The 24,634-nt window shown below is 46.4% G+C and overlaps 1 protein-coding gene across 1 annotated transcript in view; it reads right to left on the bottom strand.

Annotated features, from left to right (window-relative positions):
- dlec1 (DLEC1 cilia and flagella associated protein) overlaps positions 1 to 24,634 on the bottom strand; it is a 160,522-nt gene that overhangs the window by 135,376 nt on the left and 512 nt on the right. The window contains exons 2-7 of the mRNA XM_078231113.1: positions 22,377 to 22,498; positions 15,915 to 16,007; positions 14,513 to 14,653; positions 10,271 to 10,436; positions 6,733 to 6,849; positions 3,206 to 3,396 (exon numbers count right to left, since the gene is read on the bottom strand). Coding sequence (XP_078087239.1) covers positions 3,206 to 3,396; positions 6,733 to 6,849; positions 10,271 to 10,436; positions 14,513 to 14,653; positions 15,915 to 16,007; positions 22,377 to 22,475 — 807 coding nt within the window. The 5' untranslated portion in view covers positions 22,476 to 22,498. The remainder of the gene's footprint in view (positions 1 to 3,205; positions 3,397 to 6,732; positions 6,850 to 10,270; positions 10,437 to 14,512; positions 14,654 to 15,914; positions 16,008 to 22,376; positions 22,499 to 24,634) is intronic.

Genomic DNA, 24,634 nt, shown 5'->3' with positions numbered 1-24,634 from the left:
GTATTCACACAGGAAAGAGACAATGTTGTCGAGGAGAATACTGAGATACAGGCTATTAGACTAGACGGGATTGAGGTTCATAAGGAGGAGGTGTTAGCAATTCTGGAAAGCGTAAAAATAGATAAGTCCCCTGGGCCGGATGGGATTTATCCTAGGATTCTCTGGGAAGCTAGGGAGGAGATTGCAGAGCCTTTGGCTTTGATGTTATGTCGTCATTGTCTACAGGAATAGTGCCAGAAGACTGGAGGATAGCAAATGTTGTCCCCTTGTTCAAGAAGGGGAGGAGAGACAACCCTGGTAATTATAGACCAGTGAGCCTTACTTCTGTTGTGGGCAAAGTTTTGGAAAGGATTATAAGAGATAGGATTTATAATCATCTAGAAAGGAATAATTTGATTAGGGATAGTCAGCACGGCTTTGTGAAGGGTAGGTCGTGCCTCACAAACCTTATTGGGTTCTTTGAGAAGGTGACCAAAGAGGTGGATGAGGGTAAAGCAGTTGATGTGGTGTATATGGATTTCAGTAAAGCATTTGATAAGGTTCCCCACGGTAGGCTATGTTGCCGGCACACTCACCCGTAAGGTCTCACCCGAGACCAACGGAGAATGCCATTCTGTGAGCCTCGCCCGCCCCGAAATGGGGGCGGGCGCGCTGGTAAAATTCCAGCCGTAGTCTCCACACACAGTGCGATCTGGGTGCAGCCCAGTCAGAAAACTGCATTGGTTTTATGACATCCAAGTCTTCCAATCTTTTTAACTCCACTTCCACTTTTTGGTGAAGTGCATAAGACACTGAGTGGGGTCCAAAGAATTTAGGCGCAGCTTCAATATTTCCCACAATAGGATTGGTCCGAGGTTGTCAAAACCATCAGATTTAAATTTGACAGGTTCTTGGTATCTAAGTGCCTGATTCAAATTGATTGGCTAAATTCAAAAGCCTGTTGTCTTGGTAAAAACTGCTGCTTGGCCTTTCGATACTAATGTTTCAGTTTGGGCTCTCTGTGTACTGGTGTTTTAAAACTCTAAGCACAAAAAGCACCACGCAATGCTTTCCCCCTTAGCATTTTTCGAGGAAGTGACGAAGATGATTGATGAGGGTAGGGCAGTGGATGTTGCCTACATGGACTTCAGTAAGGCCTTTGACAAGGTCCCTCATGGCAGACTGGTGCAGAAGATGAAGTCACATGGGATCAGAGGTGAGCTGGCAAGGTGGATACAAAACTGGCTCGGTCAAAGAAGACAGAGGGTAACAGTGGAAGGGTGCATTTCTGAATGGAGGGCTGTGACAAGTGGTGTTCCTCAGGGATCAGTGCTGGGACCTTTGCTGTTTGTAATATATATAAATGATTTGGAAGAAAATGTAACTGGTTTGATTGGTAAGTTTGCGGACGACACAAAAGTTGGTGGATTTGCGAATAGCGATGAGGACCATCAGAGGATACAGCAGGATATAGATCAGTTGGAGACTTGGGCGGATGGAGTTTAATCCAGACAAACGTGAGGGAAGGCATTTTGGAAGGTCTAATGCAGATAGGAAATATACAGTAAATGGCAGAACCCTTAAGAGTATTGATAGGGTATCAAAGGGATCTTGGTGTACTGGTACACAGGTCATTGAAAGTGGCAACGCAGGTGGAGAAGGTAGTCAAGAAGACATACGGCATGCTTGCCTTCATCAGCCGGGGCATTGAGTTTAAAAATTGGCAAGTCATGTTGCAGCTTTATAGAACCTTAGTTAGGCCGCACGTGGAATATAGTGTTCAATTCTGGTCACCACGCTACCAGAAGGATGTGGAGGCTTTGGAGAGGGTGCAGAAAAGATTTACCAGGATGTTGCCTGGTATGGAGGGCATTAGCTATGAGGAGAGGTTGGAGAAACTTGGTTTGTTCTCACTGGAGCGACGGAGGTTGAGGGGCGACCTGATGGACGTCTATAAGATTATGAGGGGCATGGACCGAGTGGATCGTCAGAAACTTTTTCCCAGGGTGGAAGAGTCAATTACTAGGGGGCACAGGTATAAGTTATGAGGGGCAAGGTTTAAAGGAGATGTACGAGGCAGATTTTTTACACAGAGAGTGGTGGGTGCCTGGAACTCGCTGCCGGGGGAGGTAGTGGAAGCGGATACGGTAGTGACTTTTAAGGGGTGTCTTGACAAATACATGAATAGGATGGGAATTGAGGGATATGGTCCCCGGAAGGGTCGGGGGTTTTAGTTAAGTCGGGCAGCATGGTCGGTGCAGGCTTGGAGGGCCGAAGGGCCTGTTCCTGCGCTGTAATTTTCTTTGTTCTTTGAAAGAGTGAGAAAGACTCAGGAAGAGTTCCCTAACACTTTGATTAGAGAGCAGAATTCTGCCACCACAGGGAACTGTATGATCCAAGATAGCACCAGAGCAAGGCAAATTCTTGCAAGTTGTGCCCAGCGTACCCTGTATTTCTATCTTTTACTCTCATTCTGTGCTTTTAAACTCTAACTCTTTTAAACTCTGTAACAATGCTTTAATTCAATCTCTTACAGATTTGGCAATCCTCAGGATTAAGTTGATCTTTCTCTGCATCCTAATTATGACTACATTCTACACCCTCTCCTTTCCTTCTTTATGTATGGTATGCTTTGCCTGTATAGCGAGCCAGAAACAATACTTTTCACTGTATCCCAATACGTCTGACAATAATGAATCAAATCAATTTACTGTCAACCATCCGTTCAAGCTCTGAGATCAGTGAATGTCACAGGTCAAATTCATTCCTTGTCTATTTAAAATGTATTTATTAGTGTCACAAGTAGGCTTACATTAACGGTGCAATGAAGTTACTGTGAAAATCTCGTCGCCTCACTCTGGTGCCACACTTTGGGTACAATAAGGGAGAATTTAGCATGGCCAAGGCACCCAAACAGCACATCTTTTGGACTGTGGGAGGAACCCAGAGCACCTGAAGGAAACCCATGCAGACACGGGGAGAACGTGCAGACTTCGCTCAGACAGTGACCCATGCCGGAAATCAAACCTGGGTCCCTGGCGCTGTGAGACAGCAGTGCTATCCACTGTGCCACCTCTACTTTAGCTAATGTATTATATCTAAACATTTATTTCTTAATAAACTGTCTTAAAATTACTTACAAATACCCAACTGCCAATCTTGGGTATACCATGGCACCCAATCGCAAAATCTTACAGCATCCATGTACATGGGCTGGGCGACATACCTGGGGTTTGGATACTTTTGGTTCCATGGATTCCTGAGAAGATGACAGTAAAGTTAAAGATGATCTGCACTCCAGCAAACCGCAGGAAGCCTTGGGTTGGCTCATATCTGTATATCCATCATCTATTGGGCTATGGGAAATCCGTGTCTTGTAGTTCTCTGTCAGTTCGGGAAGGTAGACCTGAGGTTTTCCTGAACAGAAAGAAGGGACGAAACACAAGAGAAATCATAAGCCAGTCAGTTCAACCTCTGTGGTGGGGAAGTTACGAGAAATAATGGAGGGGCATAATATGCCTGCGCCTTGATAGATACAGATTAACCAGGGATGGTCAGCATGGATTTGTCAAGGGAGGATCATCTTTGACAAAGTTAGTCAAATTTTTTGAGGGAGTAACCAGAAGTACCGATAAGGGTGGTGTACTTGATGTAGTCTATATGGACTTTCGCAAAGTTTCTAATAAGGTCCATCAGGCCAGACTGGTAAAGAAAGTAAGGGCCTATGGGGATTCATTGGATCCAAAATTGGCTGAGAGGCAGGAAACAGAAGGTCTTGGTTAAGGGATGTGCCTATGACTGGAAGTCTGTTCCAGTGGGGTTTCGCAGGGCTCGGTGCTGGGGCACTTGCTATTTGCACATTAATGATTTGGACTTAAACGTAAAGGGGTATGATCAAGAGTTCATGGCTGACATGAGAAGTTGAAGGGTGGTAGATAGCGAGGAAGATAGCCATATACTGCAGGAGGATGAACTGGTCAGGTGGGCAGAGCAATGGCACATGGAATTCAACCCAAAAACGTGGGAGGTAATGCACTTGTGAGAGGGGGCTAACAAAGCAAAGGATTACACTGTTAATGATAGGAGCCTGGATAAGTACTAAAGATCAGAGTGCATATCCACAGATCCCTAAAGGTGGCAGGGCAGGTAGATAAGGTGGTCAAGAAAGCAGATGGGATATTTGTCTTTATTAACTGAGGCATAGAATACAAAAACAGGGAGATTATGCTGGAACGTGCAGAACATCCAAAGAAGTGTGGGTTAGGTTGATTGGCCATGCTAATGTCAGGGGATTAGCAGGGTAAATATGTGGGGTTACAGGAACAGGGCCTGCATGGGATTGTGGTCGGTGCAGACTCGATGGGCCGAATGGCCTCCTTCTGCACTGTAGGGATTCGATGATTCTATGAACTGTGTAAAATGCTGGTGGTGGACAATTAAACAACTCACTGGAGGAGGAGGCTCCGCAAACATCTCCACCCTCAATGACGGAGGAGCTCAGCACATCAGTGTAAAAGATAAGGCTGAAGCATTCACAACAAGCATTCAGCCAGAAGTGCCAAGTGGATGATCCATCTCGGCCTCCCCTGGAGGTCTCCAGCATCACAAATGCCAGCCTTCAGCCAATTTGATTCACTTCACGTAATATGAAGAAATGGCTGAAGGCACTGGATACTGCAAAGACGATCGGCCCTGACAGTGTTCCAGCAATAGTACTGAAAACCTGTGTTCCAGGAACTTGTCGCGCCCCTAGCCATCATGTTCCAGTACAGCTACAACTCTGGCATCTACCCGGCAATGTGGAAAATTGCCGAGCTACGTTCTGTACACAAGAAACAGGACAAACCCAACCCGGCCAATTACCGCCCCATCAGCCGACTCTCCCATCAGTAGAATGATGGACAGGCCATCAACAGTGCTATCAAACAACACTTGCTTACCAACACTGCTCACTGACGCTCAGTTTGGATTCCACCAGGGCCACTTAGCTCCTGACCTCATTACAGCTTTAGTTCAAACATGGACAAAAAGGCTAAACGCCAGAAGTGAGATGAGAGTGACCGCCCTTGACATCACGGCAGCATTTATAATCAGATTGCAGAAGAGGCCCATCGGCTCTGCACCAGCTCACAAAAAACACCTAAACTCCCACCTAATCCCATTTACCAGTACTTGGCCCGTAGCCTTGAATGTTTTGACGTGCCAAGTGCTCATCCAGGAACTTTTTAAAGGATGTGAGGCAACCCAGGCAGCACAGTGGTTAGCACTGCTGCCTCACAGCACCAGGGACCCGGGTTGGATTCCCGGCTTGGGAAATTCCCTGTGCAGAGTTTGCATGTTCTCCCCGTGCCTGCGTGGGTTTCCTCCGGGTGCTCCAGTTTCTTCCAACAGTCCGAAAGACGTGCTGGTTAGGGTGCATTGGCCATGCTAAATTCTCCCTCAGTGTACCCGAACAGGCACCAGAGTGTGGGGACTAGGGGATTTTCACAGTAACTTCATTGCAGTGTTAATGTAAGCCTACTTGTGACAATAATAAATAATCTTTTAAACCGCCCCCCCCCCCCCCCCCCCCCCCCCCCCCCCCACACACACACACACACACACACACACACACAAAGGCAGCGCATTCCAGATCGTCACCACCCTCTGGGTAAGAAATTTGACACCATCCAGAACAAAGCAGTCCACTTAATTGGCATCCCATCCACAAACAATTAATTCCCTCCATCGCTGATGCATAGTGTGTACCTACGCACACGGACTGTAGCACTTCAAGAAAGCAGCTCACCACCACCTTCTCAAGGGGCAATTAGTGATTGGGCACATCCCTTGAATGAATAAAAAAAGTTGTTCAAACATAGTTCCCTTTTGGAATTTGCTCAAACTACTCTTTCTTCTATTTTAAGTTTCCATGTATTTTTCTATTATATCTTGTGAAAGATTCCACTATCTCTCCTACCACTGACATTAAGCTAATTGGTTTTCATTCATAGGATGTGGGCATTGCTGGCTCGGCCAGCATTTATTGTCCAGCCCTAATTACCCTCAAAGATGATGATGAGCTGCCTCCTTGAACTGCTGCGGGAGAGGCGGTGGTGCAGTGGTATTGTCACTGCACAAGTAATCGAGAGACCCTGAGAACCTGGGTTCCAAACCCAACCATGGCAGACGGTGAAATTTGAATTCAACAGATTAAAAGTTTAATGATGACAATGAAACCATTTTGTAAAAGCCCATCTGGTTCACTAATGTCCTTTGGGGAAGGAAATCTGCCATCCTTACCTACTTGTGACACTAACATGGCCTACATGTGACTCCAGAGTCACAGCAATGTTGTTGACTCTGAAATGGTTAGGTTGTATCAAACTGCTATAGAAAATTGGTCTCAGTTTCCTGAGCTTGTTCTGTCTATGGACTGCACGGTGGCACTGCTGCCTCACAGCGCCAGGGACCCAGGTTCGATTCCTGGCTTGCGTTACTGAATGTGCAGAGTCTGCACGTTCTCCCCGTGTCTGTGTGGGTTTCCTCCGGGTGCTCCAGTTTCCTCCCACAGTCCGAAAGACATGCTGGTTAGGTCGATTGGCCATGCTAAATTCTCCCTCAGTGTACCCGAACAGGCATCGGAGTGTGGCGACTAGGGGATTTTCACAGTAACTTCATTGCAGTGTGAATGCAAGCCTACTTGTGACACTAACAAAATAAACAATCTCACTTTTTATCCATAGGAGCTCTTCCCCAGTCTTGGGACTTTACCTGCAGGTAGTGGTGCTTTGGTGTTCACAGGTTTCTTAGTGATATAATCCTCGGGAACGATTAAGTTGTGCTTCTTAAGTAGCTCATTATCTATGCAGTCCCTGAAGGTAGACTTCACTGCAAGGAGATAAATGGATAAGAAAGATTATCAGCAATATATATCATGGCAACACGACTATAGAATCACAGCCAATTAAGTACTTTTGAATTATTATAGTGTAAGAAACACAGCATTCCAAATCATGCACAGCAATCTCCCACAAACAGTAAAGTAACAATCAGTTTTACTGCTGTTAATTGAGGGATAAAACATGGGCCAAGATATTGGGAAGAACTCTCCTGCTCTTGATAATAGTGCCAAGGGATCCCTTATGTCTTCAGACATGGTCTCGGTTAAATATTCTGACCCACAGATGGAATTTCCATCAGTGCAGCACTCTCTCAGTGCTGCACTGGAAGGAAAATAGTGGAATTTGTTGGACAACGGATCTCACTCCCAATAACCTTCATTTGCAACCATGCTCTTGAGGTGCGAGCATCTTCAGCCAGCATCCGGGGCTACAACAAGTCAATATGTATTGGAGAATGAGTGTAATCCTGCCGATTCTGATGCACATTCCATTCCCCAATGCCAGAACTTGCACCCAAATAGAAAAATCAGAACCTCAAACCCTTACTGGCTAGGGCGACAGATGGAGTTCTAGAGAGTTCTAGAACTTTGCAAGCATTATTACACTGCATATAATAGGGGAATTTCACAGTAACTTAATTGCAATGTTAATGTAAGCCTTACATGTGCCTAATAAATAAACTTTACTTTTATAATAGTTGCTGGCTGTGGCTCAGTGGGTAGTATTGCGACTGCAGGTGATTGACAATGAGGACATGTCTGTCTGTATCAACAGGGATGAAGTGAAAGGGTCGAGAGCTTCAAGTTTCTGGGTGTCCAGATCACCAACAACAAGTGAAAGGGTCGAGAGCTTCAAGTTTCTAGGTGTCCAGATCACCAACCACCTCTCCTGGTCCCCCTATGCCGACACTATAGTTAAGAAAGCCCACCAATGCCTCTACTTTCTCAGAAGACTAAGGAAATTTGGCATGTCAGCTACAACTCTTACCAACTTTTACAGATGCACCATAGAAAGCATTCTTTCTGGTTCTATCACAGCTTGGTATGGCTCCTGCTCTGCCCAAGACCGCAAGGAACTACAAAGGGTCGTGAATGTAGCCCAATCCATGACACAAACCAGCCTCCCATCCATTGACTCTGTCTACACTTCCCACTGCCTCGGAAAAGCAGCCGGCTTAATTAAGGACCACACGCACCTCAGACATTCTCTCTTCCACCTTCTTCCTTCGGGAAAAAGATACAAAAGTCTGAGGTCACGTACCAACCGACTCAAGAACAGCTTCTTCCCTGCTGCCATCAGACTTTTGAACGGACCTACCTCACATTAAGTTGATCTTTCTCTACACCCTAGCTATGACTGTAACACTACATTCTGCACTCTCTCCTTTCCTTCTCTATGAACGGTATGCTTTGTCTGTATAGCGCGCAAGAAACAATACTTTTCACTGTATACTAATACATGTGACAATAATAAATCAAATCTATACCTTTCTTCTCCAGTTATTTCCTGAGCCAAACCCCTCTCCTGCCTAAGAGAGATAGGGAGATAATTGTGAAGCAAAAAAAAAATCCCTTTACAGTTGGTTGCGTCACCTTGTCACCATGGTCGCTTGGTTTGATCACCTTTAAGGAGACAGAGAAGAGTTCCTGATGTTTACTTTTCCTAAACTCTGGATTTTTGCCTCCCGCAGGAATTTGTGGGGCTGCAGAGATGGGGAGCAGGCAGGTCAGGGGGCCTGGTGTGCTGAAGTTACTGCCTGTATAGGGCAGGTTTGATGAACCAGCTGATCTTTGCCTGTCCTTTTTCACACGTTGAGTGCACCCACAGTGCTGTTTTATTTCTTAGAGCAGCTTCTGAGGTTGAAATCAGTGTGGTTGTGGTTTCAATTCTATTTGAAGTTCTGATGTGGAGTTGCCGGCACTGGACTGGGATGGGCACAGTGAGTAATCTCACAACACCAGGTTAAAGTCCAACAGGTTTATTTGATAGCACAAGCTTTCAGAGTGTCGCTCCTTCTTCAGGTGAGCGAGGAGTTGTGTTCACAAACAGGGCATATACAGACACAAACTCAATTTACAAGATAATGGTTGGAATGCAAGTCTTAACAGCTTAACAGCTTCTTCCCTGCTGCTGTCAGACTTTTGAATGGACCTACCTCACATTAAGTTGATCTTTCTCTACACCCTAGCTATGACTGTAACACTACATTCTGCACTCTCTCCTTTCCTTCTCTATGAACTGTATGCTTTGTCTGTATAGCGCACAAGAAGCAATACTTTTCACTGTATACTAATACATGTGACAATAATAAATCAAATCAAATCAAACTGTTATATCTGGAAGTCAGCAGGGTCATGTCAGGTTTCGATGTCCTTCTACCCCTAATCACCCACCCCATTCCATGATCTCTAGGCACAGCTCCATATGAACTGTAGCCAAATAAACACAGAAAATACCAAGATAAAAGCCACTAACAATAGAACAGTAGAACCACAGAAATGTTACAACACAGGAGGCCATTTGGCCCATCTTGTCCATGCCAGCCAGAGGACACCCTTTCTAATCCCACCTTCCTGTACCCGGCCCATAGCCCTAAAAGAGTTTAGGGTCTCTGCCTGCACAACCAACTCAGGCAGCAAATTCCATATTATTATAGTATAAGAAACACAGCATTCCAAATTGTGCCCAGCAGTCTCCCACAAATAGCAAAGTCACAATAGCAGCGAATTCCAGACACCTGCCACCCTTTATATAAAGAAATTCTTCCTCCTGTCCCCTCTACACCTACTGCCACTTATCTTGAATCTATGTCCCCTGGTTCTAGAATTCTCCACCAAGGGGAACAATTTTATCCTGTCCACTCTAGCTCTTCCCCTCAAAACTGTGTACACCTTTACCAAGTCACCCCCTCAGCCTTCTGTGTTCCAATGTTTGATTTGTATCGCAACGTCCTTCACGGACAATCCACCAACATTCACTCCCTGGAAGAAGAAATGTTTGGTGAAGGAGCAGAAGATGATCAAAACCAATGGCATCAGTCTCGGCAAGAGTCAATCTACTGAGGGTGAGAAGGGAAGATTACGAGGCTGGGGCCAAAAGAGAAAATGCTGGAAAATCTCAGCAGGTCTGGCAGCATCTGTGAGGAGAGAAAAGAGCTGAGGTTTCAAGTTCAGATGACCCCTCGGCAAAGCTGGACCTGTCAGCTCTTTCCTCTCCTTACAGATGCTGCCAGACCTGCTGAGATTTTCCAGCATTTTCTCTTTTGGTTACAGATTCCGGCATCTGTGGTGATTTGCTTTTACAAGACTGGGGTCCTCGTTTCTGATCCCCTCCTGATTATAAAGATTCCAGCGTTATGAACTATTTCTTCCCGAACAGCACTAACGTTATGCGACCAGTGGGTTTACCTGATGGCATTCCCAGTGACTTATGATCCTGGGACTGATCGCTTCCATAACCCTTTTCCCTGTTCACGGCCTTCTCCTCTGCTGCTGTGGCTCGTGCCCGGGCCTGGATAATGTGCTTTTCCACTGTGTCAGCTTCTGTGGTTCGTTTGTCGGACTCTGTGTGAATCTATTTAGTGATCATCAAAATTCATGGATTTCAAATTGATAGCCACATTTAAAACAAACATGTCTTTAAACTGCTCTAGCAGCTGACTGTTGATGGAAGATCATTGTGTAAAATGTTAGCCTGGCTTTCTCCTTCAGGTGCCGAATGACCCATCGTGCCTTCTGTTCTAAACTGACCACGTGTGACTTATAGTTTGAGTGTAATCCACTGGCTTTGAGCGAATACTGAGCCTGTGTACACTGAGGTGCAGCGGCTTTGTGGTGGATCTTAGATATAAATTTACATCCCAGCCTTTCCCCACATTGAAATCCTCCATCTTAGAGTTCCCTAAGGAATGAGGGAAGTGTGGAATCTGCTGCTGTGAGCTCTCTTTTGATCCTTTGGTTAGATACTCGGAGACAAAATGAGTACAAGAGAAAAACTCCAAAATAGAGAGGGGAATGACTCATAATATTCAGCTTGCCAAGCCAATCTATAGCTTTAAAAAAACAACAAAAGCAAACTACTACACGCACTGGAAGTCTGAAGCAAAAACAGAACAGCTACCGGGACTTGATGGATTGAGTTATAAGGAGAGGCTGGATAGGCTGGGACTTTTTTCTCTGGAGCGTAGGAGGCTGAGGGGTGATCTTATAGAGGTCGATAAAATAATGAGGGGCACAGATCAGCTAGATAGTCAATATCTTTTCCCAAAGGTAGGGGAGTCTAAAACTAGAGGGCATAGGTTTAAGGTGAGAGGGGAGAGATACAAAAGGGTCCAGAGGGGTAATTTTCTCATACAGTGGGTGGTGGAATACAAAAGATTCTACATTTTTTTGTAGAATATAATCCCTACAGTGCAGAAGAGGCCATTCAGCCTATGGAATCTGCATCGACTCTCTGACAGAGCTTCCATCCCCTTAACCATACACGTTTCCTACCTCTGGAACAAGCTGCCAGAGGTAGTAGTAGAGGCAGGTACAATTTTGTCTTTTAAAAAGCATTTAGACAGTTACAGGTCTGATGTTGCAGATGTATAGAACGTTGGTTCGGCCGCATTTGGAATACTGCGTCCAGTTCTGGTCGCCACACTACCAGAAGGACGTGGAGGCTTTGGAGAGAGTACAGAGGAGGTTTACCAGGATGTTGCCTGGTATGGAGGGGCTTGGTTATGAGGAGAGATTGGGGAAACTGGGGTTGTTCTCCTTGGAAAGACGGAGGATGAGGGGAGACTTAATAGAGGTGTATAAAATTATGAAAGGCATGGATAGGGTGAACGGTGGGAAGCTTTTCCCCGGGTCGGTGGTGACGTTCACGAGGGGTCATAGGTTCAAGGTGAAGGGGGGGAGGTTTAACACAGATATCAGAAGGACATATTTCACACAGAGGGTCGTGGGGGCCTGGAATGTGTTGCCGGGCAAGGTGGTGGAGGCGGACACACTGGGAACGTTTAAGACTTATCTAGACAGCTATATGAACGGAGTGGGAATGGAGGGATACAAAAGAGTGGTCTAGTTTGGACCAGGGAGCGGCGCGGGCTAATTGTTCCTGGTTTCTCGTTTCAAGGCTTCATTCTATGATCATCTTGCTGGTGCCAGTACAGAGTGAGACTGCGGATAGTTGGGAACCTGTCTCGGGGGCAGGGAATTCATATGGTGTTCGTGGAAGTGGAAATGACTAGGGTTGGGAAGCATTTTCCGATCAGGGCCATTGTGATCTCCTGGACTCGTTTCGATCGCCTCAGGGGGTCGGAGAGGAATTTCCCAGATTTTTTTCCCCCATATTGGCCCTGGGGTTTTTCACTCTGGGTTTTCGCCTCTCCCTGGAGATCACATGGTCTGGAATGGGGGGGTGGGGGTGAGTTAATAGGTTGTAATGAACAAAGCATCGTAGCTGTGAGGGACAGCTCGGTGGATAGGATATTGGTATGTAGATAGGCTGGAAAATTGGGCGGGGATCCTGGATTCAGGATTCAATCCTGGACCGGGGAGCGGCGCGGGCTTGGAGGGCCGAAGGGCCTGTTCCTGTGCTGTATTGTTCTTTGTTCTTTGTACATGGGTAAGATGGGTATAGAGGGATATGGGCCAGACATGGGCAATTGGGACTACCTTAGTGGTAAAAACTGGGCATGGACAAGTTGGGCCGAAGGGTCTGTTTCCATGCTGTAAACCTCGATGACTCTATGAGCCCTGAAACACACAGCACTGCAACATCTGTTGGAGCAAGGAACAGAGTCAATGTGTCATGTCAATGACTTTCCATCAGTATTGGAAGTACAAACTCTGGGGAAAGCCAGAGCAGGAAAGCAACGAAAAGGGAATTCTCAGTGATAAAGTGGAGGGTAGGAGTGATGAATTGACCCGAGTGATTATGGTGCCAGGCAGGATTAGTTAATAATGAGACAGAAACAAAAGATGTGTCCAGAGGACGTGTAAATGGAAGAACAGCAGATGGAAAGGGAAGCGTGGCTGAGAGGAAAGTGCTTCCACAGCCCAATATTGTGGCAGAGGTAAGGTAGGTAAGACCCCTGGGGTGGGGCCACTCTCTCAGCTGTGTATCAATAATGAATCCCCAACCAGGGCGCAGCACACACCACCTTCCCTCATGGTGCATCCTTATTATTAAGCTATGCAGGCCCAGTTTTGACCCCCCATTCTCTGTTCACAGGCACACTGGGAGCCCAGGCTTCATAAAGGGCATCAGTCTCCAGGGTAAAGAGTTGGCAATTAGCCAGGGTTCCTGCTCCAGCGAATATCCAGTGACTCATGTCTGGGAAAGTATGAGATTTTTGGAGATCAAGGAGAGCAGCCTGGGCTCACCTGTGAAACCTCTCGCTTTTGGTTATCCTGCAGACATTCATAACCTCTGTTCAGGCCCCAGAAATGGCCATGTGGTCAAGAATGCAGTGTGAATGGCACCTAATGACCAGCACTGAGGGAAGAATGAACACCTTCAGGAGATGGTAGCCATGATGTTGGGGCGACACGGTGGCACAGTGGTTAGTACTGCTGCCTCACAGCGCCATGAACCCAGGTTCGATTCCCGGCTTGGGTCACTATCTGTGTGGAGTCTGCACACATTCTCCCCATGTCTGCATGAGTTTCCTCCGAGTGCTCCAGTTTCCTCCCACAAGATGTGCAGGTTAGGTGCATTGGCCTTGCTAAATTGCCGCTTATTGTCAGGGGGACTAGCTAGGGTAAAAGCATGGGGTTACGGGGATAGGGCCTGGGTGGGATTGTGGTCAGTGCAGACTCGATAGGCTGAATGGCCTCCTTCTGCACTGTAGGATTCTATGTGGAGATGCCAGTGTTGGACTGGGATGGGCACAGCAAGAAGTCTCACAACACCAGGTTAAAGTCCAACAGGTTTATTTGGAATCAGGAGCTTTCGGAGCGCTGCTCCTTCCTCAGGTGAGTGGAGAGGTCGGTTTCACAAACACAGCACTGTCCTACCTCTCCACTCACCTGATGATGGAGCAGCGCTCTGAAAGCTCCTGATTCCAAATAAACCTGTTGAACTTTAACCTGGTGTTGTGAGACTTCTTGCCGTGCCCACCCCAGTCCAACAATGGCATCTACACACAGAATCCTGGTGTTGTGAGACTTCTTACTGTACCTTAGAATCCCTACAGTACAGAAAGAGGCCATTCGGCCCATCAAGTCTGCATCCCACCCAAGCCCTACCCCCATATCCACCCACTAATCCCTCTAGCCTACGCATCTCAGGACACTAAGGGCAATTTTTAGCATAGCCAATCAACCTAACCTGCACATCTTTGGACTGTGGGAGGAAACCGGAGCACCCGGAGGAAACCCACGCAGACACGGGGAGAATGTGCAGACTCCACACAGACAGTGACCCAAGCTGGGAATCGAACCCAGGTCCTTGGAGCTGTGAAGCAGCAGTACTAACTACTGTGCTACCGTGCCGCCCTCTTCCCTCCTGAAGGAAGAGGGGAGAAAAGGAGTGAAACCAGGGGGAGGGGGGAAAAAATGTCTGTAAAAGGAACAGCTTCAAGCACAATCTACATCTTGGATAATTGTCAACACTAAAATGAGGCAAAGCAAGGAAGCAGGAAAAGAAAAAGAAGGTCGTACCTCTTGTAGCTGTTGCACAAATCTCTCATGATACTCATTATCTCCACCACGTGATCTCAGAAGGTTCTTTATTACATCCTTGCCAATAACTTTTCCAGTGTAAAGTTCTTTGAAGACACCAGCCAACAAAAATGATATATCCTATTTGACAAAAAAAATTGCCAGATTCCATCTTTGTTCAGCAATTTGTGGTGAATTAATTGAACTCAGCCAAGGTGGCAATAGAGGTGTTACAATTGGGTATCAGCATTCCTGGGTTGGAGAGGAGGTAATCTGCCAGGGTTTCCACTCCTGTTCACTGTCCAGAATCCCTCTGCTCAATATCCACTTGTTTGGGTTTTGGGTGGGGGCAAAATTCATCTCACCTGCGGTGTCAATCCTAAAAGTGTCTACTGCCATCACGCTGTCAGCCAATGAGTTGGAGGTGGGACAGGTTATCACCAAGGCTGTTTACAAAGCTTATCGAAACAACGCACTCAGGCCCAACAGTCTACAGAGTCTACTTAACCAGTCTCTCTGTGAACCCAAGGAAACAGAACACACGACTAAAACTACAGCAACCTCTCTGATTAACAGAGGATTATTTCTCCAGCAAAGTGCAGTCAGTGGAGGCTAATTACAGAATAAAGATCGATTATACTTCCAGTAAAATACAGTGAGTGAGGAACAGTTACAAGGCACAAATTGAATATTTCTCCATCTCGGCCTTTTGACTAAGATCAAGTGTAGTATGGATTGGATGCTGCGCTTGGTTGAGGCCATTAGGTTACATTTAAGCTTCATATGTTTCATATGGAGCAATTTTTAAAAGCGGCATCTCGGCCTTTTGGCTAAGATGCAAATGAGATCCAGCCTTGGAGGAGGAACCCTGCCCCTCTTCCAATCAGCTGGGCTCATGTAGATCAGGTCCAAGACAGGTGTGTAGGCCCTGTCTTGTCAGCCTGGATCGGAAATGTCTCAACTTGTTGAGACTCTGAATTGGACTTGATTTGATTGAATTGGAAAAGTATTTTTTTTTAAATTTCTCCATCAAATACAGTTCTTGGAGGAACTGGAAGTGTGACATTATGGTAGTACCGCAGCGAGGTGATTGGAAAGCTGAATCCAAGCTCAGCGAGAAATGCTACGAGAGCTGTGGTACACTTTGGCAAATTGGTCACCCCGCTTGCTGATAACAAGATTTCACACAAGTTTCAGCATGTAGACCTAAAGTTCTAATGAGTAGTTGGTGCATTAGTGGAATATTAGCAAATGCTGCTCTGGTTCTTGGCATCAAAAACATCTTTAGATAGCCATTACTCAATATAATTAATGTCAGATTCACCACATCCGATGTAGTTTTACATTTAAAAGAAAGGCTCCAACTAACTCGGTTGAGTGTAATGACTTGACGTCTTCTTACCTGTGTTCTCCCTGATGTTGGACGGTGCCTGTACATAAATGGTTCGGAAGAAGCAGTCTGGTCATTGTCGTTTTCATACAGTTCACACTCATCCTGACAGGAATAATAATAAAAAATCAAGGAGAAAAAAGCTTTCAGTCACTCAATAATTTAAGCTCCAACACGTGTAAAAGAAACTTTGGGGGCGAATCGGTTGACATTTTTTGTTTACAAAGGGAATGTTCAAACCTGTGAGTAAATGTTCCAATTCATTGGATGTAAAGTACTTTGAGGTGTCCTGGGGTCTTGAATGTCATAACAACAATGTGACTGTCAAGCCATTGTCTATTGTCTGTCTTGTTACAGTTGTAAGTCTCACAACACCAGGTTAAAGTCCAACAGGTTTATTTGGAATCATGAGCTTTCGGAGCGCTGCTCCTTCATCAGGTGAGTGAGCAGCGCTCTGAAAGCTCGTGATTCCAAGTAAACCTATTGGACTTTAACCTGGTGTTGTGAGATTTCGTACTGTGCCCACACCAGTCCAATGCCGGCATCTCCACATCACTGTTACAGTTGAACCATGTTTCTGCTTTCTTGTTGACTAAGGGTTAGGGTGCAGCACCTTTTCTAGTTATAGGTTCCTCTGGCTGCATCCCATACTATGCACGGCGGCACGGCGGCACAGGGGCAGCACGGTGGCACAGTGGTTAGCACTGCTGCCTCACAGGGCCAGGGACCCGGGTTCGATTCCCGGCTTGGGTCACTGTCTGTGTGGAGTTTGCACGTTCTCCCTGTGTCTGCGTGGGTTTCCTCTGGGCACTCCGGTTTCCTCCCACAGTCCAAAGATGTGCAGATTAGGTGTATGCTAAATTGCCCCTTAGTGTCAGGGGGACTAGCTAGGGTAAATGCATGGGGTTATGGGATAGGGCCTGGGTGGGATCGCGGTCGGTGCAGACTCGATGGGCCTAATGGCCTCCTTCTGCACTGTAGCATTCTATGGTTCTATGTGCTTTCACATATTAACACACCCAATGTATGCTATCAAGTGCTATTAAGTCTCTCTTACTTCCCAATAATGTGTTCAACATGGCTTCTGCCAAATCCACTGAGCTCCAGGCCACTTTACGGCCTTTGCCCAAACATTGAAACAGCTGAGCTGAATTCCAGAGATGTGAGAGTGACTGCCCTTGACATCAAGGCAGCATTGGGCCAAATGTGGCAGCACTCATTTAAAATGATGTCAATGAGGATGAGAGTGAGAACTCACCAGAGGCTTCAGTCATACGAGGCTTGATGACGGAAGACAGGGGAGGGTAGTTGTAGAGGGTTGTTTTTCAAACTGGAGGCCTGTGACCAGCGGTGCCTCAGGGATCGGTGCTGGGTCCACTGTTATTTGTCATTTATATTAATAATTTGGATGAGAATTTAGCAGGCATGGTTAGTAAGTTTGGACAGAGTGTTGAAGAAGTCATTCAGCATGCTTGGTTTCATTGGTCAGAACATTGAATACAGGAGTTGGGATGTCTTGTGAAGTTGTACAAGACATTGGTAAGGCCACACTTGGAATACTGTGTGCAATTCTGGTCACCCTATTATAGAAAGGATATTATTAAACGAGAAAGAGTGCAGAAAAGATTTACTCGGAAGCTACCGGGACTTGATGGTTTGAGTTATAAGGAGAGATTGGGTAGACTGGGACTTTTGTTTCCTGGAGCATAGGAGGCTTAGGGATGATCTTATAGAGGTCTATAAAATAATGAGGGGCATAGACAAGGTAGATAGTCAACATCTTTTCCCAAAGGTAGGGGAGTCTAAAATTATGACTTTTCTCACATGTCTGTTGTGTGGCACTGTACCGAACGCCTTCTGAAATTCCAAGTTGCAGGACCCCATCTCCCTTCCTTCCTAAGTCATTGGTACCAATGTGACCACAACTTCAGGCTGTTCACCCTCATTCAAGAAAACCGTCCTGCAGCCTAGCCACTCTGTGATTCCTTGACCCTGAGACAAGGGAGGCAACGTACCATCCTGGAGTCACGTCCACGGCCTCAGAAATGCCTGCCTGCTCCCCCTGACTATTGAATCCTCTATCACTATCCCGCGTTCTTCCTCACCTCCTGTATAGTCGAGCCACTCTTGGTGCCACAAACCCAGTTCTGGCTGCACTCCTCTGAGGAACCAGTGCCCTCACCAGCTTTCAAAACAAAAAACTGATTTCTGAGCGGGGACTCCTGCCGCATCTGCCTAGTTCTCTTGGAATGCCCGGTGGTCACCCATATCATTAAGCTGCGATGTAACCATCCCTCTGGACGTGCTATTGACGTAGCTCTCAGCCTCGTGAATGCACCACAATGACTGCAGCCACCACTCAGGCACTGAAACGCGGAGCTCAGGTTTCTGCAGCTGGCAGCACTTCCTGCACACATGGTCATCTTGGACACCGGCTCCATGACGTTGCACATAGTACAGGACACACATTTCACTTGACTGAGCTGCCCTGCCATGTCGTAACTTTACTTCCCTTGTGTTAACTCTATTGTATTTCGGATTACTTGTATTTCCTTTCTAAGTAGGCCCTAACTTTCCCTTATTCGAGATGCTAGTTTTTCACACAGTGACCAGTACACTGAGCACTTACCGGCCAATCCACCTATCAGTCAAGGTTAGAGCCATTGTAAAGTTACAGCACAGGAGGGGGCCTATTGGCCCATCTTGTTCATGCCAGCGCAAGGACACCCAGGTGCCCTTTCTAATCCCACTTCCCTGCACCCGGCTCACAGCCCTGTAGCTTACAGCACTTAAGGTGCAGATCCAGGTACCTTTTAAGAGTTTAGGGTCTCTGCCTCCACCACCAACTCGGGCAGCGAATTCCAGACGCTCACCACCCTCTGAGCAAAACAAGTCTTCCTCATGCCCCCTCTACACCTACTGCCACTTATCTTGAGCCTATGTCCCCTGGTTCTAGAATTCTCCACCAAGGGAAACAATTTTATTCTGCCTACTTTATCTCTTCCCTTCATAATTTTGTGCACCTTTATGAAGTCACCCCTCAGCCTTCTTTGTTCCAAGGAAAATAACCCCAATCTGTAAGACCATAAGACATCGGAGCAGAATTAGGCCACTCGGCCCATCGAATCTGCTCCACCATTCAATCATGGCTGATATTTTTCTCATTCCCATTCTCTTGCTTTTTCCCCATAACCCCCGATCCCCTTGTCAATCAAGATCCTATCTATCTCTGTCTTAAAGACACTCAATGACCCGGCCTCCACAGCCTTCTGTGGCAAAGAGTTTCACACATTCACCACTCACTAGCTGAAGAAATTCCTCCTCATCTCTGTTTTAAAGGATCGTCCCTTTAGCCTGAGGTTGTGCCCTCTGGTTCTAGTTTTTCCTACTAGTGGAAACATCCTCTCCACTTCCACTCTATCTAAACCTCGCAGTATCCTGTAAGTTTCAATAAGAACCTCCCCTCATCCTTCTGAACTTCAACGAGTACAGACCCAGAGTCCTCAACCGTTCCTCATACGACAAGCTCTTCATTCAACCTATCCAATCTCTCCTCATAGTTACACTTTTCCAGCCCTGACAACATTCTAGTAAACCTCCTCTGCGCTCTCTCCAGAACAATCATGTCCTTCCTGTAATGTGGTGACCAGAACGGCACACAATACTCCAGTTGTGGCCTCACTAGTGTTTGATACGAATAAACATAGAAACTAGAAGCAGGAGTAGGCCATTCGGCCCTTCGAGCCTGCTCCGCCATTCATTTTATATCCTTCCCTTTATATTCTATACCTCTACCTATGAAGGAGAGCATTCCAAATGACTTCTTTACAGCCTTGTCTACTTGAACTGCTGCCTTTAGGGACCTGTGTACTTGTCCACCAAGTTCTCTCACTTCATCTTCTCAGTATATTTCCATTTATTGTGTACTCCCTATCACTGTTTGACCAACCTATATGCTTTACCTCACACTTCTCTATGTCAAAATCCATCTGCCACTTTACCACCCACTCCACCAACCCATCTATATCATTTTGTGGATTACAGTTATCCGCTACACGATCCACTACTCGGCCAATCTTTGTGTCGTCTGCAAATCTTCCAAACATATCCTCCATTTCTCTTCCGTTGCTTCCTCACAGCAGCCGAAACGCTCAGCAAATAACTGGCCTCTGCTCCTGCAACAGGGCAAGACCACTTTCTGAAGATATAAAAGTTAGAAAGCAAAAGAGCACCTCTTCCCCCTCGGCACCAAATTCCCAGTTTACTCCAAATTCCCAAATATACTCACTCCAACTGTGTCTCACTCAGGTGATGCCCCACCCAGTGCTCCTGCGCCCACATACTGATGATATGTTACGGATGTCTTGGTGAAGGGAACAGAAGTATTTACTCATTTATTGCGGTCGGAAATTATTTTCCAGGAACCAACAAATAAACAAGATTTCTGACAGGATCTCTGACAAATCTCTTTCCAAAGGGCGGCACGGTGGCACAGTGGTTAGCGCTGCTGCCTCACCGCGCCAAGGGCCCGGGTTTGATTCCCGGCTTGGGTCACTGTCTGTGTAGAGTCTGCACGTTCTCCCCATGTCTGCGCGGGTGTCATCCGGGTGCTCCAGTTTCCTCCCACACTTCAAAGATGGGATAGATTAGGTGGATTGGCCGTGCTAAATTGCTCCTTAGTGTCCCAAGCTGTGTAGGTTAGCGGGTTAGTGGAGTAAATGCCTGGGGTTATGGGGATGGGCTTGGGTGGGATGCTCTTTCGCAAAATCAGTGTAGACTCAATGGGCCGAATGGCCTCCTTCCATACTGTAAGGATTCTATATGCTACTAAATAGTATACAGATGAGAGGGGGGAAGTTTAAGGGAGATGTGCGGGGGAAGTTTTCACGCAGAGAGTGGTGGGTGCCAGAGGAGGTGGTGGAAGCAGGCACCCACATGCATTTTGGTGGGAATAATGTAGGGAGGAGCTACACGATAAATGGAAGAACCATAAAGGGTGTAGAGACGCAGAGGGACCTGGGTGTGCAAGTCCACAGATCTTTGAAGGTGACGTCCCAGGTGGAGAAGGTGGTGAAGAAGGCATATGGCATGCTTGCCTTTATAGGACGGGGCATAGAGTATAAGAGTTGGGGTCTGATGTTGCAGATGTATAGAACGTTGGTTCGGCCGCATTTGGAATACTGCGTCCAGTTCTGGTCGCCACACTACCAGAAGGACGTGGAGGCTTTGGAGAGAGTACAGAGGAGGTTTACCAGGATGTTGCCTGGTATGGAGGGGCTTGGTTATGAGGAGAGATTGGGGAAACTGGGGTTGTTCTCCTTGGAAAGACGGAGGATGAGGGGAGACTTAATAGAGGTGTATAAAATTATGAAAGGCATAGATAGGGTGAACGGTGGGAAGCTTTTCCCCGGGTCGGTGGTGACGTTCACGAGGGGTCATAGGTTCAAGGTGAAGGGAGGGAGGTTTAACACAGATATCAGAAGGACATATTTCACACAGAGGGTCGTGGGGGCCTGGAATGTGTTGCCGGGCAAGGTGGTGGAGGCGGACACACTGGGAACGTTTAAGACTTATCTAGACAGCTATATGAACGGAGTGGGAATGGAGGGATACAAAAGAGTGGTCTAGTTTGGACCAGGGAGCGGCACGGGCTAATTGTTCCTTGTTTCTCGTTTCAAGGCTTCATTCTATGATCATCTTGCTGGCGCCAGTACAGAGCGAGACTCTCGGGGGCAGGGAATTCAGATGGTGTTCGTGGAAGTGGAAATGACTAGGGTTGGGAAGCATTTTCCGATCAGGGCCATTGTGATCTCCTGGACTCGTTTCGATCGCCTCAGGGGGTCGGAGAGGAATTTCCCAGATTTTTTTTCCCCATATTGGCCCTGGGGTTTTTCACTCTGGGTTTTCGCCTCTCCCTGGAGATCACATGGTCTGGAATGGGGGGGGTGGGGGTGAGTTAATAGGTTGTAATGAACAAAGCATCGTAGCTGTGAGGGACAGCTCGGTGGATAGGATATTGGTATGTAGATAGGCTGGAAAATTGGGCGGGGATCCTGGATTCAGGATTCAATCCTGGACCGGGGAGCGGCGCGGGCTTGGAGGGCCGAAGGGCCTGTTCCTGTGCTGTATTGTTCTTTGTTCTTTGTTCATTTGCAACATTTAAGAGGCATCTGGATGGGTGCATGAATAGGGAGGGAATAGAGGGATGCGGACCGAGTAAGGGCATGAGGTGTTTTTTTAGTTTAGTTAGAGCATCATGATCAGCACGGGCTTGGAGGGCCGAAGGGCCTGTTTCTGTGCTGTACTCTTTGTTCTAAATATTTGCAGTGGAAATGTGTACTGTATGCCCTTCCACTCCCCGGCATCAGCAATTCCACAATGGTCAAGGGGTTAAGGAAATAATCTATAGGGTACACCTCCCCTATTTTATATAAACTGCAGACACTGTCAGACTAAAGTCTGGAGCCATTTTACCTTTATTATTTCCTCTTGTGGAGATGGCGTGAGCAGAAGAGACTTATTGGTTCCCGTTGGAGAAGAGATGCTCTTTTCCACAGATTCAGCTGCACTCATTTCACAAATATTCGGTCAAAAACCTAATCAAATAAAAGCAAATCATTAAGGAAAGGAGGAGTAATAGGAAAAGAGGGAAGGCCGCTGACTGGGCCTGGACTTGATGGGTTGTCTGGCCTGCTTCTGTGCTGCAATGACTCTCCTGTTCCATTTCCTCCCATCATTATGCAGCCTCCCCAGGCTGTGAATATCCCTGAATAAGACTTTCCTGGTCTTCAGACTGTGCTGTACGAATTGTTTCAGTGTTGAGAGACTTTCAGTGATGTTTGTTTCTTTAAAAAATATATTTCTTCTTAAGTTGTGGGTGATGCAAGCAATCCCATCCCTGGCTAACACTTTACTATCACTGGGTTAGAACTGGAGCAAGGGTAAGTGGGCCTCCCCTAGCCTCATCCTCAATGTAAATTTACACACAGGTCAGGGTGGGATGGCCACCAGGGAAATTTTACAAGTCTTCTGCCTGCAAACACACTGGTAGTGGATCATAAAATTATGCCCATAGAAAATATATGGCACAGAGGTTCATGTCAGCCAAAAAGGTTTTACCCTGTTTAATCCCACCTTCTAACTCAGGGTCCCCAACCCTGCAGTTCACGGCACCTCAAGTGCATATCCAAGTAAGTTTCTAAATGCAATTAGGGTTTCTGTCTCCACCTCTCTTTCAACTGGTGAGTTTCCAATCTACTCTTGTCAAACCACATAGTACTTTGGCCTTGCGCCAATTTAAAATTTAATTCCAGTCTATCTTTGTCCTTTTTCGATGCAAAATCCAGCTGGTCACCATCTTCCAACTGCCCTTCTCTCGTTGGGCTGGTCATTTACTTGCTTAAAATGTTCTCCTGAATTTATGTCTTCTCTATCTTATACACTGAACTTATTATACAGTTATAATAGCGGAGTGTCCCCTCCTATCCCACACCCATTATTTTTGCCTTCTCAGCAATTTGTCAACATATTTGCTCTTCTGTCCGCCTCTGACAGTTTGGAGAGTGTATGGTATACCCTGTACTTCCAGAAGTGTGAGTTCTGTTCTTTTTGATCCTCTATGGCCACTCATTTGATGCTCCTTCTAGTATTTCACCCCTTTTTTTGCTACAGTCGTTTAATTAGCCAATGATCTAAGCATGACATCAGGGTCAGATGACCAACAGAGCAAGACACAAACAGTCTTGTGTCCAGAGAACAATGTACTTAGCACCAGGTCTTTGTAAATGGTTCTAAGTAAATAGTTTCAAAAAAAACTATATACTATCTCCAAGTCACTCATAGAGGAAGTGAAACCTCATCAAAATACATACTTCCTTTTTGAATCTATTGTTTTCCCCCATCTCAAAACCCTGTAGGTTAATAAACCCTGCATCATTAGATAAAAAATTGTCACAATGTTCAGAGAATCATAGAATCCCGACAGGGCAGAAGGAAGCCATTCAGCCCATCGAGTCTGCACCGACTCTCCAACAAAGCATCTTATCCAGGCCCACTCAGGCCCCATCCCCATATCCCCACATATTTATCCCATTAATCCCCCCAACCTACACATCTTGGGACACAAAGGGATAATTTAGCATGGCACATCTGTGGATGTACATAGAATCATAGAAACCCTATATTTAGTCCGTTGAGCCTTCACTAACAACAATCTCGCCCAGGCTCTATCATGGTAACCTCACATATTTATTTACCCTTCTATTTCCCCTGACACTGAGGGGCAATTTAGCATGGCAAAGCAACCTTACCCATACATCTTTGGAGAGTGGGAGGAAATTGGAGGGAACCCACACAAATACGGGGATAACGTGCAAACTCCACACAGTCACTCAAGGTTGAATTGAACCTGGGTCCCTGGTGTTGTGAGGCAGTAGTGCTAACCACTGTGCCACCCTTTTTTTTCCATCTGCGTGACCCCACGTATTTACTCCCAAATACCCCAAACTGCACAAAGAATCCCTACAGTGCAGAAGAAGGTCATTTGGCCTATCGAGTCTGACAAATCCCTATCCCTGTAACCCATTAATCCCACTAATCCCCCTAACCTACACATCCTGAGAAACTAAGGGGCAATCTAGCATGGCCAATCCACCAAACCTGCACATCTTTCGGATTGTGGGAGGAAGTCTGGAGGAAACCCATGCAGACACGGGGGGAACATGCAAACTCCA

The sequence above is a fragment of the Mustelus asterias genome, chromosome 2, assembly GCF_964213995.1.
Source record: "Mustelus asterias chromosome 2, sMusAst1.hap1.1, whole genome shotgun sequence".
NCBI lineage: Eukaryota > Metazoa > Chordata > Chondrichthyes > Carcharhiniformes > Triakidae > Mustelus > Mustelus asterias.
Note: the sequence above shows the minus strand (reverse complement) of the source record. Positions and strands in the feature narration are given on the sequence as shown.